Source organism: Desmodus rotundus, chromosome X (assembly GCF_022682495.2).
Source record: "Desmodus rotundus isolate HL8 chromosome X, HLdesRot8A.1, whole genome shotgun sequence".
Taxonomy (NCBI): Eukaryota; Metazoa; Chordata; class Mammalia; order Chiroptera; family Phyllostomidae; genus Desmodus; species Desmodus rotundus.
This window is the reverse complement of record NC_071400.1, coordinates 30,265,586-30,279,877: the sequence shown is the minus strand read 5'-3', so window position 1 is coordinate 30,279,877 and position 14,292 is coordinate 30,265,586. Positions and strand designations below refer to the sequence as shown.

Below are 14,292 nucleotides of genomic sequence, written 5' to 3'. Positions count from 1 at the left end.
TGAGCTCAACAGATCGGTTTGATCCATGCTCATGAAGGAAAAGTAGAGGACTTCCTGTCCACCCCCATCTCACACCTCCCCATCCATGAGAATTTCAAGCTCAGATGGAGGAAGGAGCGGACAGAGCAGCCTACCCAGGAAGGTTGCATAACGGCTGATGGTGCCTCCCTGAGCCCCTCAAATCATCCACTTGGAAGGCAGCCGCCCACTCCTAAAGCAAACCGTGATGGGTCGCATCACCTAAAGGTTTAAGATCAGATCACACAGCCATTGAGCATTTCTTTGAATTTTATTGAAAATTGACATGGACATTAGAAAGGTATCAAGCTAAACAGTGCTGGCTTTGGGATGTTTCTCCTGGCGAATGGAAGCCCCAGAGGGGCAGTGAGTGGTCACACCTTTGAGCAAAAAGAACAAAGGAGAAGAAAGGAAAAACAAACACAGATTCTGGAAAACATGCAAAGAGGCTCTCTCAAGAGACACTGGGCAGTGGGATGGCGATGGCTGTAGGGTATACGGGAATGAGCACGCTCACATGGTATTAGGATGCAAGTTAAACCAATGAATTCAAGGCAGATTTTCAACAGGAAAGCTCTCCAGCCAGATCCCAGGTTGAGCAGAAACCTCTCCCAAAACCCCAACTGGCTTTAGAAGGTTGAATGGATTAATTTTTCTCTCATTAAACTTAACCCCCCTCCCATCTTTTCTTTCCCCACTGAGTGTTAGTGGATCCATTTTCGCCCTTGCTGGGGGTCTGCAGGAGGTCTGTGAGTGCTGAAGAAGATACAGATGTCGCTTGACTTTCCCTTCCATACTCAGAAATGTTTAATAGTGGCTGTAGACAGTCAACCCACTGAACCGGAGAATTCGTGTTTAAAAAGAAAAACAAAAAACTCAACCGGAAACTTGAGAACAGCACTTCCACACCCACAGCTGAGGTCTCCTGCCCCAGTCACTTACACTTGGGTGAGTTGTCCTGTAGTTGTCTCTCTGAGGTTACACTTGGTCCGTTCTCCAGCTCTGACGGGTCTTTTCCTGCCTTGTTAGGTTAGGACAAGATACTTCCATTTAAAATACCATGTAAATCAGGAGAGAGCTTCTTGCCTGGACACAGGGACATATGAACACTTGCTGAGTGTGTTGTGTGTGTGTGTGTGTGTGTGTGCGCGCGCACGCACGCGAGCAGTTTGTGGGGAGAGGGAATTGATTGGTTTCTGGCTTGAAACAATGTGGAACCCTAACTCTTCTATAATGGCAGTCTTCTCCTTTAGATTTAATGCAGCTGCTGAAGACAAGATTAAAAAAAGCTGGAGAGGGAGAGAGAAAGAGAAAGAAAACATGGGATTAGCCAAAGAAAAAGAACATTCAAAGTAAGACAGGGCGACGGGAGGGGGCAGTGTGAGGTAGAACAGATTATACTTGCAGAAGACAGGTTAGAAATGGGGTCACTGATGGACCATCACCACCGGGAAATAGGCTGAGAAGGTTTTAAGAACACCACACACCGGTTTAAAGCTTCTTGTTTTAATTAAAAACAAGCACATATTAACAGCCACATGGGAATGCCAGATGATTAAAAGAGGAAACAAAAACAAAAACAAAAGTGATCTACAGTGCACTACAGCTAGGACAAGCGAACTTCTTGGCTTAAGAGAAACTAGGTGTGTGCGCGCGCGTGTGTGTACACGTGGGGATTTTTCAGGAAAGCTGTTCCATTCCAGTCTGGAAAAATAAAAGCACAGACCATTTCTAATGACTGGTTTTGTTTCACCAGAAGTAAACAGAGTAGTTAGGGTATTTAAAAAAAAAAAAAAGCAACAACTGTACTCATTAGAAAGCCCTTTCACCAAAGGGAGGAGGGAAATCTTTCTCTCTACAGTGAGAAAACTACCACTAACCAATGTCACCCCAATAATAGATGTAATAAAATAAAAAAAAGAAAGAAAACCACCCAATAAAATAACAAATTTAATTCTTTTCCGTAGTGTGGATCAGCTTCCTAAAGGCCTTATGCTCACTCACGGGTTAGATTTTCCTTTACCAAACTTTCTTGATTATAAGGATCATCTAGGGCACCTGTTAAATAAAAGCGTGCCTGGGCCCCATTCCAAACTTCCAGGAAAGCTGACCAGCTCACAGTTGCTGGTGACCCCTGCTGTCAGCAGAAGCACTCAGTTCAGGAGCTGGTCTGAAGTCTTGTGCTTTGCCATCCCATACCCACTTACCCTTGGATATTTTTCTATGGGAAAAATGTAAGAGGCCCTCTAATACTAACTCTTCAGCTTCTCTGAGCATTAAAAAGACCTTGTCTCTAGGAACACACAGGAATGAACAGACTGAATCCCTTAATGAGGTGGATCGGGAGTCAGGAGACAGAGTTTGGCCTGGCTTCTGCCACAAAACAGCCCTGGGACCTCTGGCAAGTCCCTTCACTTCTCCGGGCCTCGATTTTCTCTTACGTAAAAAGTGGGTCATCTCTGTCTTGCGGACCAAAATTTCTCCCTTAATAACAAAACTCCTGCCTAGTCTCTGAAGGTCTCTCAAAGGCTGCATGGCTCTAAAACTTTGGAAGTTTTCAGAGCTCCTCAAGCCTCAAGTACTTAATCCGTAAACAAATGCAAATGAGAGGGCTCTATTTGTGATGCAAATAATTACCCTGGAGGAAGAAGACGGGTTGGTTGTTTTAAATTTGGGATTCGTGGGAAGCAGCTGTGAAACTGGACCTGGAAACATCAAAGCTGCAAACAAGATGCTTTTCACCAGAAGGCTTGACAGCCCTAACTTAGCATTTCTCTGAGCTACTGGCTGAATGTCCAAGTTCGTCTTTTAAAAGAAAAGAAAAAAAAAAAAACCTGCAAGGCATAGGGTCTGCTAAAATGCTCCATTATGAGACTTGGATTTTTCAAGAAACTAGCTTAAGCTTTGGCAGCACGCCCTTCATACTTGCCTGTGGCCACTAACAAATCAGCGACTCACCAAACAATAACTTATCAAAACTGCACTCTTGCTTTACCAACAAGAAAAGATCAAGAGTGTGCATGTGTTTGATGTTCATTTTCTCTACCTTTCACTTCCTATTATTATTATCTATTACTGAAGAGAGAAACTCTTCCCATTCACAACACTTCAAAAAAGCCTGAATATTTGGCATAGCCTTGATAGACGGTGTTTTGAAAGAAAGTAACCCCAAAAAACTTCAAAAAATTAAAAAGAAGTTGTTCATGGTCAGTGCCAGTGAGACTGGGAAACAGAACTCAAAAGAAGAGCGGGGGCTTGAAGTGGAAGTACATGGCAGGGGCAGGGGGCCCAGCTTCCTGGCACCCTGAAGGAAAGCTGTCAGTTAAAATAGGAACCTTGGCTTAAAAGGCTAAATGGAGTCCAGTCCAGCTGTAGCGGGGGATACTATTCAGTACACAGCCATGGATTACTGCAAAGGAAGGGCAGAGAAAGGGCGTGTTAGCCACAGATTATTGCCAGCTCACCTCCAGCTCTCTCACTCTCTCACTGGCCAAACACCAAAGGCCACTGTGCCTGACAATGGAGGGCTCTCTACTTCAAAGGATTTCCCAAAGCCATTATCAGATAGCCCCCACGATCCAAACTAGGACTGGAATATTTATAAACCAAATCCATACACTGGAGACAAAGTTAGGGACCTTCTAAGGAATAACATTTCTCCTTCTTCACCTCTTCTTATTGGGAGAAGCCAGTCTGTATGCAAAATACAGATTAAAACTCATTATCACATTTGCCCAAATAAATAGACTGGAAGACACATCAAAGCAAAACTGAAAACACTGATTCTTTGACAGCTCACTTTGGCAGTTTGTGACATGGGGTTATTATACCCGCTACTGACCCTGCCTTTGGGGGATGGTGTGGAGCCCTAAGGGAGATTACAGAGGAGATGCTTAGACACCTCAGAAGAATTCCTTAAACCTATCATTCAAGACACTAGGCTGGCAATAACATTCAGGTTTATATCCCCTTCTGCATCTGTGGGGTACCCAGAATTATAGAGAGACGGAATTTATGCTATTTTCTTCAGCAGTCATGTTTTCTGGGAGGGGCTCGTTGTAGATAAACTTATTCTGGATTTTATACACAGCTTGAGTGCAGTTACTTTGAGTGAATCAAAACCAGAAAGGGCTGGGCTGAGAGGCCTAAAGGAAAAGGCGCCAAAGGATCTCCTTCTGGAGCCCTATGAGAAGGAGCTGTGGCTCTGCTGGGAGGTGGCGGGTGCTCAGGGAAGCCCAGTGACGAGGCACCAAGGGGGAAAGCCTTGTTGACTGGTGCTTACCCAGCCACAGCGGAGGCAAATACTTCAGGGAAGAGAGCAGCCATCAGAGTGCGAACAAGGAAACTGGTGGTGGAGAGTAGCAGACGGGAGCCCTGAACATGGTACAGTGTGGCAAAGATGGAGATGGGGAGTGGCTGGCGGGAAGCACTGGGAGGGGAAGTGGGATGCAGGATGCATCTCTAAGCCACATGGCTGCTGGCTTCCAGACCAGAGGCCAGACACCATCCTCAGACTCTCCAGCTTCTAGGAACTTTAGCAGGAAGAGAATGAAGGGCACCAGTTGTGTGCCCCAACTCATGTTAAGGGCTAATTAAAGAAAGGGAGGCCCAGGTCTGTTGTGCAGGAAAAGGGCGTCTACCGGAAGCCCAAACTGAAAATAAAAAGAGAACTTGGGTTAATGAATGGATGGATTAATGTACGAAAACACAGGTTAGAAGAAAACTGTTTCTCATAATGACTAATGGGTAAATTAGAATATATAGCTATGTTAGATGGTCTTAAGGTCCTATATTGCATTAGCTCCTGCGAACATGCTTTCTTGGTATGGCAGCAGTAGTGGTATTAGCTAGCAAAATAATTATCAACAGTCTCAAGAATACTTTCTCTCTTCTTAATTACTAGGTCCTGACTAATGCCCCCCCACCCCCCCCCCCCGACCAGGCACCTTGTGCAGGAATACCCTCAGCAAATCTCCAGGTGGTCTCAGGCCACTGGACAGAGCACCAGGCTCTCAGCTACTGACTGCCTTATCCCTCAGGGAAAGCAGAGGAAGTTCAGGTTTCACCTCAGGGAGCCTTTGGAACAGCCCCTGTCAGCTAGATAGGTGCCCTGTGGCAAGAGCTGTTTGGCAAGTGTCTGTTTCAGACCAGTTACCTGAAAACCTGAACTACAGAAATCTATTACTGGTTTGTGTTCCCCTGGCACTTAGACCTTTCCTTCAGTTAAACTTCATCCTTGTGACATGAACGGGCAAGCAGTATGCATCCCCACTTCATATATGAGGAGACTGAGAAACACAGGGAAATCAACTGTCTTGCCCAATCGCAAAGAAAAAGACAACTAGAATCAGAGCCTGAATCCCCTGGCAGTTTAATCATACCACACTATCCCTGAGAATGCCTTGGCTGTGGATCTAAGCCCGTTTTTTACCTGAAGAATACATTTATCTCATTAAATGAAGACTATTAGATATTTGGGAGGGATAGTTAAAAGCATAGACATATGTACGATTGGATAGTTACTTCCTCAGAGTGAATACATCGATACACCCACACACACACGTGAATGGCAATTTATACCAAGAAGACAAGTTCTGCCCTGGCTGGTTGACTCAGTGAATGGAGCGCTGGCCTGCAAACGAAAGGGTTGCCAGTTCAATTCCCAGTCATCGCACCGGACCAGGTCCCCAGTTGGGGGCGTGCGAGAGGCAACCGATCTGTCACACATCAATGTTTCTCTCCCTCTCTCTCTCCCTCCCTTCCCCTCTCTCTAAAAATAAACAAAATCTTAAAAAAAAAAAAAGAATAGGAGTTCTACATTCTTGTTCCAGTTCTGCCACTAATTCACTGTGTGATCCTTGGTGAAGTCTCTTAAATTCCTCCTCCATGTACTGATCAACTGAAGATTATTCCTTCCCTACCTCGCAGGACTGTTGTAAGGCCATATGAAAAAACACTTTGAAAAGTATTAGGATGTTATATGAATGCTCATCTCTTATTTATTTTTTGTGTACTTGCTAGAGGAAAGGAAACCTAAACAACACTGCAATAGCCTATGTTCTGGGCTTCACAGGAAGGCTGACATATTTTGATACATGTACACTGTTGCATATACCGTACAGCCTCCAAGAGTCGAGGGCCAGTAACCACTGAGCTACAGTATCTACAACTGTGCACAGGCCACAGAAGCATTATTTGTCTGTCTCACAGCTTCAGACGACCACAAGTAGTGTCTCAAGCAATTTCAAGACCAGTAAGGAACAGTAAGCCTCACTCTCCTTACTGAGAGGTGGCCTTTGTGATCCACCCCAGGAATGAGGGCACTGGGGAGGGAACAGGCGGCCTTTGCTGCTTTCGGGTCCCACAGAGCCAAGGCCTCTCCCTATCTGGTTTGGAACTGCTTCTGTGGTCTTCTGGGGAGAAGCCTGCCAGGAAAAAACTCAACCTACTTGGGCTGAGGTTGGCTGTTCCTGCTGCTTGCTAATTGCCTCTCACTTATAAAGTAAGGCTTTAATTATAGTTTTGTCAGAATTCATTTTAGTAATGGCCACTAACAATGATTTACTCAGGGAATGTAAACCAAATTGTGTCAAACCACATTAATTCAGCCTCGGTAACCGAGATCTAACTTACCAGGGTACATCGTTTCAAAAAATAAAAATGTGTAATTAAAAATTAAATTAATTATTTTTTTTAAAAAGAATACATCTTTTCTACTCTCCTCATTAAAATGGGGGAACAAAGAGGATACACGTGAACTGAGCTTCTACAGGTGTCAGGCGCGCTGCAAGGCAGCGGCCCGCCGCAGAGGACGGAAGGTCTAGGAAGTGATCGGCTTCCTGAATGGAAATCTGCTGCTCAATTCCAGTCAACTAACAGGGGCTCTAAAGACTTGCCATTAGGCTGGACAATAAATCGTTTCATTGTTCCTTTAGGGTTGTTTCCTTTGGCCCAATTTCATGGGCCTTATGTTTCAGATGCCTCTGCGGACTTTCTCTCTGGGACTTGCTCGAAAATAGGATGTTTTGCCAGCTGTCTAAAGTCCCCAGTGCAATAGCTGCAGCTCTCAGTTTGGTGATGAACAGCAGGCTCTCCGTGTAAATCATAAGCTGCACTGCTGAGTGGGGAGAAGCCCTTAATATTTTATATTCCCTGATCCAAACAAACCAAATGTGAAGGCCTTTATGAGACAAGTGGGGTATTCTGAACACTGACTAGGAATTTTATGTTAATGAATTGTTACTTTTGTAGGTGGCGTTGTGGCTATGTTTTTTTAAAGATTTTATTTATTCACTTTTAGACAGGAAGGGAGGGAGAAAGAGAGCTAGAGACACATCTGTATGAGAGAGAAACATGGATCGGTTGCCTCTTGCAAGCCCCCCACAGGGGACCTGGCACGCAACCCAGGCATGTGCCCTGACTGAGAATCAAACCGGTGACCTTTTGGTTCACAGGCTGGGGCTCAATCCACTGAGCCACACCAGCCAGGGCTGTTTAAAGAGTCATTACCTCTTAAAAACGCATGCTAATGTATTTACAGATGAAATAATGTGAGTTTTGCTTTATAATAATCCGGCAGGTGTGGGGTAATAGATGAAACAGGATCAGCCCCGTGCTGACAGTTGTTTGGGGGCTGGGTTGTGGGTGACTGGGCTGCACTCTGCCGTCCTCTCCTTGTGTTCCTGTTTGAAAGTTTCTCTGGTAAAGCTTAAACAATAGTAGTAAGCTTCATTGTGTTAAATGAAACATATTTATGTTCCCTCACTGTCTACCACCTGAGTCTCATAGAACAGGTGCTTCATCATTGCTGTAGTCAACCTGTAAATGACGTGATGCCAGGAACTGCTTTATTCCCCTTTGTAGATACGACACGTAGCACTAAGGAGCCCATCTTACCAAAGGTAGGTGTTCATGAAACTGGCACTTGGAGAATTAAATGTGAGGAACTCTATAATATCTGAGAGCTCTGAGTTTCTTCCACTTTCACTATAGTTTTGGGGGCTTACAGAGCCAAAGGAATTTGGAGAACTTGAACCCTTCGGAGAAGAAATTGCCCCCAGAGGGAAATAGAGAAGCAAGTTTCTGTTCGCTCAGGATATTCCCAAACCTGGGCGGCAATGCTGCTGTGACAACTGCAAAGCAGGGCTGCTAAACCCAACGATTTCCCTCCTCATCGCAGTCTAGTTAATTTTGAAAGTAATGCTTAAGGCTCTTTAAGAAAAAAATGACCAAAACTGAACCTCAAATATTGATCCACCTATGCTACCCAGCTGTTCTCTCAGCAGAAGTCTGAAAACACCCCGCTTTTAATCAGGCAGGGAAACATTCCACATGTACACTTGAGACCACACCGGACTATTTCTTAATATTCTAAGTCACAAGAGGAAACCAGTTAGGACAATGAAGCAGCTTGTTTTATGATTAGATATGTGTGTTGAGAGGGGGTGGGATTTGGGGAGATGTGTTCTAGAAGCCACTGCCAGTTCTATTTACAGTTAATAAAGCTTACCAGGACCCTGGGTCTCATGCAGCATGCAGCAAACAGCAGAGTTAACTGTAAAACAGTAAGAACTGATGAAGATGGAGTGAACTTGAGGAGAAATCAAATATTATGAGTTCACACAAACAATGAAGAGTTAGAGGTCAAAGGAGGTTAGGAGGAGTAGGAGGGGAAGTGGGGGGGTGGGCTGGTGAGGATCCCTGAAACACAGGTGCTCTTTCTTAACCTCTAAAGGCAGCCAAAGGAAATTTTAATACGTGACTCTATTATATCCAACCACCGTCTCTCAATCGGAAATGCCACTATCACCACTTCTACCCTCATACCCCACCACTGCCATCATCACTCCAGGACCAGTGACACAGGTCTCACAGTGGGTATTTCAGAAGTTAGCTAACTGTTTAAGGAATTATATAAGAAGCCCAGGTCTGGGGCCACTTATACATCTGGAAGTGTGAAAGAGGACAGCCTCTTCTGTCAGGTCCTTATTCTTAACATGAGGTGCCACATGCTAGTAAGGTTTTCACCTACTCAGAATTAGAAAAGGGTACCACCACCAGCCCCAAACATTCCTGGAGACTGTACAGGGGGTCTTCTGCCTGGGGTTGGTGGGGGGGGGGTCCGGGGGAGGGTGTCAAGTGATTTGAGGCAACTGGGGAAAAACCTGGTCTGGGAGAAATTTCCACTAATAGTGGAATAGAGAATATTTATAGTTTAGTGTCTGTCAGTGGGATCCGAACAAATGAATCTTCTAATTCCTGCAAGCAGGCTGTGAAACTACCCCAGGGATTGACTTAACGAATGCCACAGGGCTATGAAGGCAGCAGGTTAGAGATGGGAGACAAATTTAGAGTTTTCTGATCTTAAAAATAGGAATCCATGCCTGCTGGCACAACCAACACACAGTGACAGATCAGTTAATATACAGTGTTCCCAAAGAGGCGTTTTTCCTGGCTAGTTGAACTTTATCCATCAAAAATACCAAAAAGAGTTAATTAATCAGTGAATTTGACATATATTGTTATAGTTCAGTAACACAAAAGTCTAAACTAACTGGTGAAAATGTTCAAATGATATTTTGAATAATCAGATTGCAAAACTGAGTGTCTTCAAATATAAAATATTTTAGTACTGTACAAAGTCACTATTTTCTTCCTAAGTGATAAGCCAGGCACAGAGGAAAGGAAGATGTTTCCTTCTTTTGCCAAAATCCGATAACTGAGTCAGGAACAAGTGGCTAGGAACAGACGGGGATGACCATGGACATCTTTCAGATCCCCGAGCCCCTTCACTCAGGACATTGCCTACACTCCACCTGAGGCCTTCCCCAGTCACAGTGCACAACTACAGAGCACAAGGCACCACTGGGTCTTTTCCTGCTGTTGTATAGGTCCTGTTAGATATGCTTTTCCCTTCTCTGGTTCTGGGAGGAGGAATGAGTTGGTTGAGGGTAATTGCCCCCCATGGTAATCAGGAGCCCATGCTATCCTGCCTTCACCAAACACCAGGGGAGAGAGAGAGATTGTAAAATCATTCCCCAGGTTAAGGATGGGGCACCCGGAGAATACCAGCATCTGAGGGATCCCCACCAAGTTCTCAGTACCCCAGGCCAAAAACAACTAAACAGTCAAGAGGATGGGCAGCAAAGGGGTAAGAAACTGGAACTGGGCTACAGCCTTCAATAGCAGCAGTTAAACTGCTGGCTGCAGCTAGTGAGAACTAAGGCAGAGAGAGGGTTGGCCTGCAGGCAAACCCTCAGGCATGGGATGAGAAAGCACACCTGTAAACCCAATGGGCTCTGACCTCTCAGGGAGAGCATGTGCAAAGGTTTCTGTGAAGACTTGCTCTCTCCCACTACCCTCTATCTGCCCCTTTTTGTTCATCTCTTTCTTATAACTTTGTGGCGCTCATTGTTTCCTCCCTTCTTTCTACTCTCTCACAGTCCTTTTGCTTTTCCTCTCCTTTCCCTCCCTCTCTTCCTACCTGACTTTGCAGGACTTTCCTAAGCAGGCCAAACAGAGGGCCTGGGCCTCAACGACTTACTCTCAGTTCCCCAAATTCAGGGAATCCAAAGGTCCTGCAGGGACACTGAGACCAGTTATAGGTACCCAAACTGGTTGAAGCCCATAGCTCACCTCTGCTCACCATCCCTGAGGCCCCCTCAGCCTCCAGGTCCCACCCTGAGGGGATGAGGAGGAGGAGAAAGACGCCACCACTCCAGAGCAGCTTCCCACTTACTTTTTCTTCTCTTTGTCCCTTTTCAGAGTCTGTGAGCCTCCAGCCTGGGAGCCCTGGGACTGGAGCAACTCGGCCGCCGTCTTTCTCTGTTTGAAAGCATTCACTTCATCATCCAGGGATTTCTTCTTATCCTCCAGCTTCTTCTTCTCGTCCTGGTGTAGTTTCTTCAGACGGTCAAACTTCTCATGCAGCTGGCAAGAAAGCACAGGGAGGTTGGGGGAGTCCCCCGTGAGCAGCTCCCAGCTCAACCGAGCCCAGGGTGACTGGGGACTTACAACCCTGTAGGACCCTGAGACCTCAAGAGACACTTCTGCTAGAGACAGCTATGATGGCCCCAAAGGTCGCTGTGTTCTGGATAGTCTCCTCCTGCCATTTTACCTCCAAGTTTCTGCTCTTAAATATAGTGAAGGAACCATGCATTCTGTTTAATCAAACATTTTATTTAAAACAGTTACCACATGGGCCCTGGCAGGTATGGCTCAGCTGGTGGGAGTATCGTCTTGTACGCTGAAAGGTCAAGGGTTCGATTTCCAACCAGGGCACATGCCTGGGTTGCGGGTTCATTCCCTGGTTGGGGTGCATGTGAGAGGCAACTGATTTGATGTTTTGCTCTCACATCACGGTTTCTCTGCTTCTTTTTCTCCCTCCCTTCCCCTCTCTAAAAATCAGTAAGAATGTCCTCGAGTGAGGATAAAAAAATAAAATGAGTTAACACATGATTAGTAATATCAGTTACAGTAGTATAACATTTATTGAGTGCCTATTGTAGGCCAGGCACTGACTTTTATAAGAACTTCGTATGTCTTAACTCATTTAATCGTCACAACACTCCTATGAGGTAGGTTCCTTTGTTATCTGCATTTTATGAGGAAACAGTAGGTACGAGAAGTTAAAGAATTTGCCCAACCAAGGTCCATCCATTCTACAGAGTATTGGATAGTGAGATCTCCCAACATGTTAGGGGCCTCTGGCGTTTCTCATCCTCTCCAGTCAGGGAGAACCACCATGGATCACAAAGCAAACCAGCAAAGCCAAAGCTGGCCAAAGGAAATACTTGTTCTTAGACATGAAAGAGATTTTTTTTTTTAAGTTTTACAGAATGGAATGAGTGTGGAAACCTCAGCCTTGACCAAGGGGAGGTTTAATTAGCCCTGAATAGAGCCAGAGACCAGCAAGAATATTCTGGCATGACATTGTGGTAAGTGGATCAAGAGGTATAGGTAATGCCCAGACCGATGTGGCTCAGTTGGTTGGGGGTCATCCCTTAAATTGAAAGTTTGCTCAATTGATTCCTGGTCAGGGCACGTGCCTGGGTTGTGTGTTAAGTCCCCTGTTGGTGGACATACAAGAGGCAATTGATCAATGTTTCTCTCTCTCCTTCTCTCTCCTTCCCTATCTCTCTAACAAAAAATAAATAAAATCTCTTTTAACAAAAGAGGCACAAGTGGTAACAAACTAGAATGAGATAAACTACCTTAAATAGTAAGAGTAGACCAAGCATAATTTCACTTTTTAAAAAAGGATTTTATTTATTTATTTAGACAGAGGGGAAATGAGGGAGAGAACCATCAGTGTATGGTTGGCTCTTGCACGCTCCCCACAGGGGACCTGGCCCGCAACCCAGGCATGTGCCCTGACTGGGAATCGAACCAGCAACCCTTTGGTTCGCAGGCCGGGACTCAATCCACTGAGCCACACCAGCCAGGGCCAATTTTTTTTTGAGGATTCAGAAGAGAATTTAGGATTCTGTAGCACTTCCATCACACCATGAAGGGGGTCAGGTCTCCAGGTCCTAGAGGTATTTGGGACTGTCATTTAGTAAGGGGTGGTGGGTGAGACTTGCAGTGTAAACCAGCTTTTCCTAGTCCCTTGGAGTAGGGTAGGGGAAGCTCTGCTGATCAGTTGCCTTAACGTGGCTTTTGTCCATTGGCTTTTCATTCATCTCTCTTTGAGCTCCCCTTAGCTCTCTCCTCCTTAAAGGCCTAGGTGACATTTGTTTTTGAAAAATGAAGCTGAAATAAAACCAATACCCTCGTTCTGGGCTTCAGTGATAACCCTGGAGTCACAGCAGATTACCGGGAAAGAGACTTGGGAAGTAATTAAGTGCTTCTGTTCATCATGGGTCTCGAGGCCCAGAGAAGAGAAGCAGTTGCTGACATGACCCAAATTGTAGTTGAGGCCACTGCATTGGGCAGCAGTGGGTGGAGTGGTAGGGGGACCTGAGACGAAAGGCAACAGTTAGACGACTAACTGTACTCTATTAGGCCTGGCTTGACTAATGAAAACTCCAGAGGGACCATTAAACTATAGTTTAAAAACTTGCTAGAGCCACACGGGTGTTTCTTTAATGCCACCATGAGATGCAACAGAGTATCCGAATGACTAGGGAAGTGCCCCAGCTGTTACTGTTCTAGGTTTCAACAAGGTACCCAGGAATGCCTGGAACCATCTTTCCCCCACGGCCATCAGAGCAGTTGGGACGGGGCAGGACAGCCAAGAAAGTCATCAATTATCGCTACTGAGCTCCGAAGTCCCAGGAAGAGAGAAAAGAATCAGTTCACGTCTGTCCCCAAGAGGCTATGTGAGGTCTTGACTTTGGAGCAGTGCTGCCCCATAGAACCTCCTGCGGCAGTGGAAATGTTCTGTGTCTGTGCTGCCCAATATGATAGCCACTAGTCACATGAGGATTGAGCATTTGAAATGTGGCTAATGTGATGGAGGAACTGAGTGTTAAATTTTATTTAATTTTAATTAATTTGTATTTAAATAGCCACATATGGCTAGTGGCTACCAGATGGACCGCGCTGCTCTAGAGAATTCAGTAACACAGAATGAGAAAACACCCTGGCTTTGGGGAATGAGGAACCAAGGAAACACAGATGTCTCGCAGCTTCCTCAGTGCCAGCCAAGGCAGGGCTACACGTGCTGTGCCTCGTTCTTGCCCATAGGCTGCCAGGCTCTGGCTGGCTGTGCACTCGGGGCAGAAGCCCCTGCCATGCCCAAGCTCAGCCTATTTTCCCTTCCCCGCCTATCACCTAGGCTCACATTTACCTCTTTCTCTGCCTCTTTGAGTTCAGCTTCTTTCTCTTTGACTCTCTGGACAAACATCTGTCTCATCTCCTCTTCTTTTTTCTGGAGCTCTCCTAGGAACTCATTCCTTTTGGCCTCATACGTCTCCTGTAAACTGCAAACATGGTCAGGTTAATTCCCCTGCCTTTGGAATGGCTCCTAGTTGATGAAAACTGACCCCAATGATCCTCCCTGGGTTCTCCTACAACCCTTCCCTGATTTTGGGACAGGTGCAAAAACAGTACCACAAAGCTGTGGGCAGCTGGCTCGGCATGTGACAGCAGAATCACAGGGCTGCTTGAGGATAACGGGGTAGCCCTGGGGACCTAGAGAGATATTTAGAACTGGCAGTGAATTAAAACATCTGCTTCTATACTCTCATTTTACAAGTGACCAAACGGGCCCAGAGAGGTGAGGTGACTTGCTCAAGACCACACAGCTAATTAGAGTCAGAGGTGGGACCAGAA

At 45.6% G+C, this 14,292-nt stretch overlaps 1 protein-coding gene across 6 annotated transcripts in view; it reads right to left on the bottom strand.

Annotated features, from left to right (window-relative positions):
- Positions 1 to 273: 273 nt before the first annotated feature.
- SEPTIN6 (septin 6) overlaps positions 274 to 14,292 on the bottom strand; it is a 65,439-nt gene continuing 51,420 nt past the window's right edge. The window contains exons 8-12 of one of the 6 annotated variants that reach the window (XR_006656404.3): positions 13,808 to 13,940; positions 10,757 to 10,947; positions 8,528 to 8,572; positions 4,301 to 4,670; positions 1,315 to 3,427 (exon numbers count right to left, since the gene is read on the bottom strand). Coding sequence is in view for 5 of the 6 variants with exons in the window: in XM_045200862.3 (XP_045056797.1) it covers positions 3,403 to 3,427; positions 10,757 to 10,947; positions 13,808 to 13,940 (349 nt within the window). In the remaining variant the exon portion in view is untranslated. The other 5 variants (XM_045200864.2, XM_045200863.3, XM_024567020.3 and 2 more) reach the window with 5 other exon arrangements.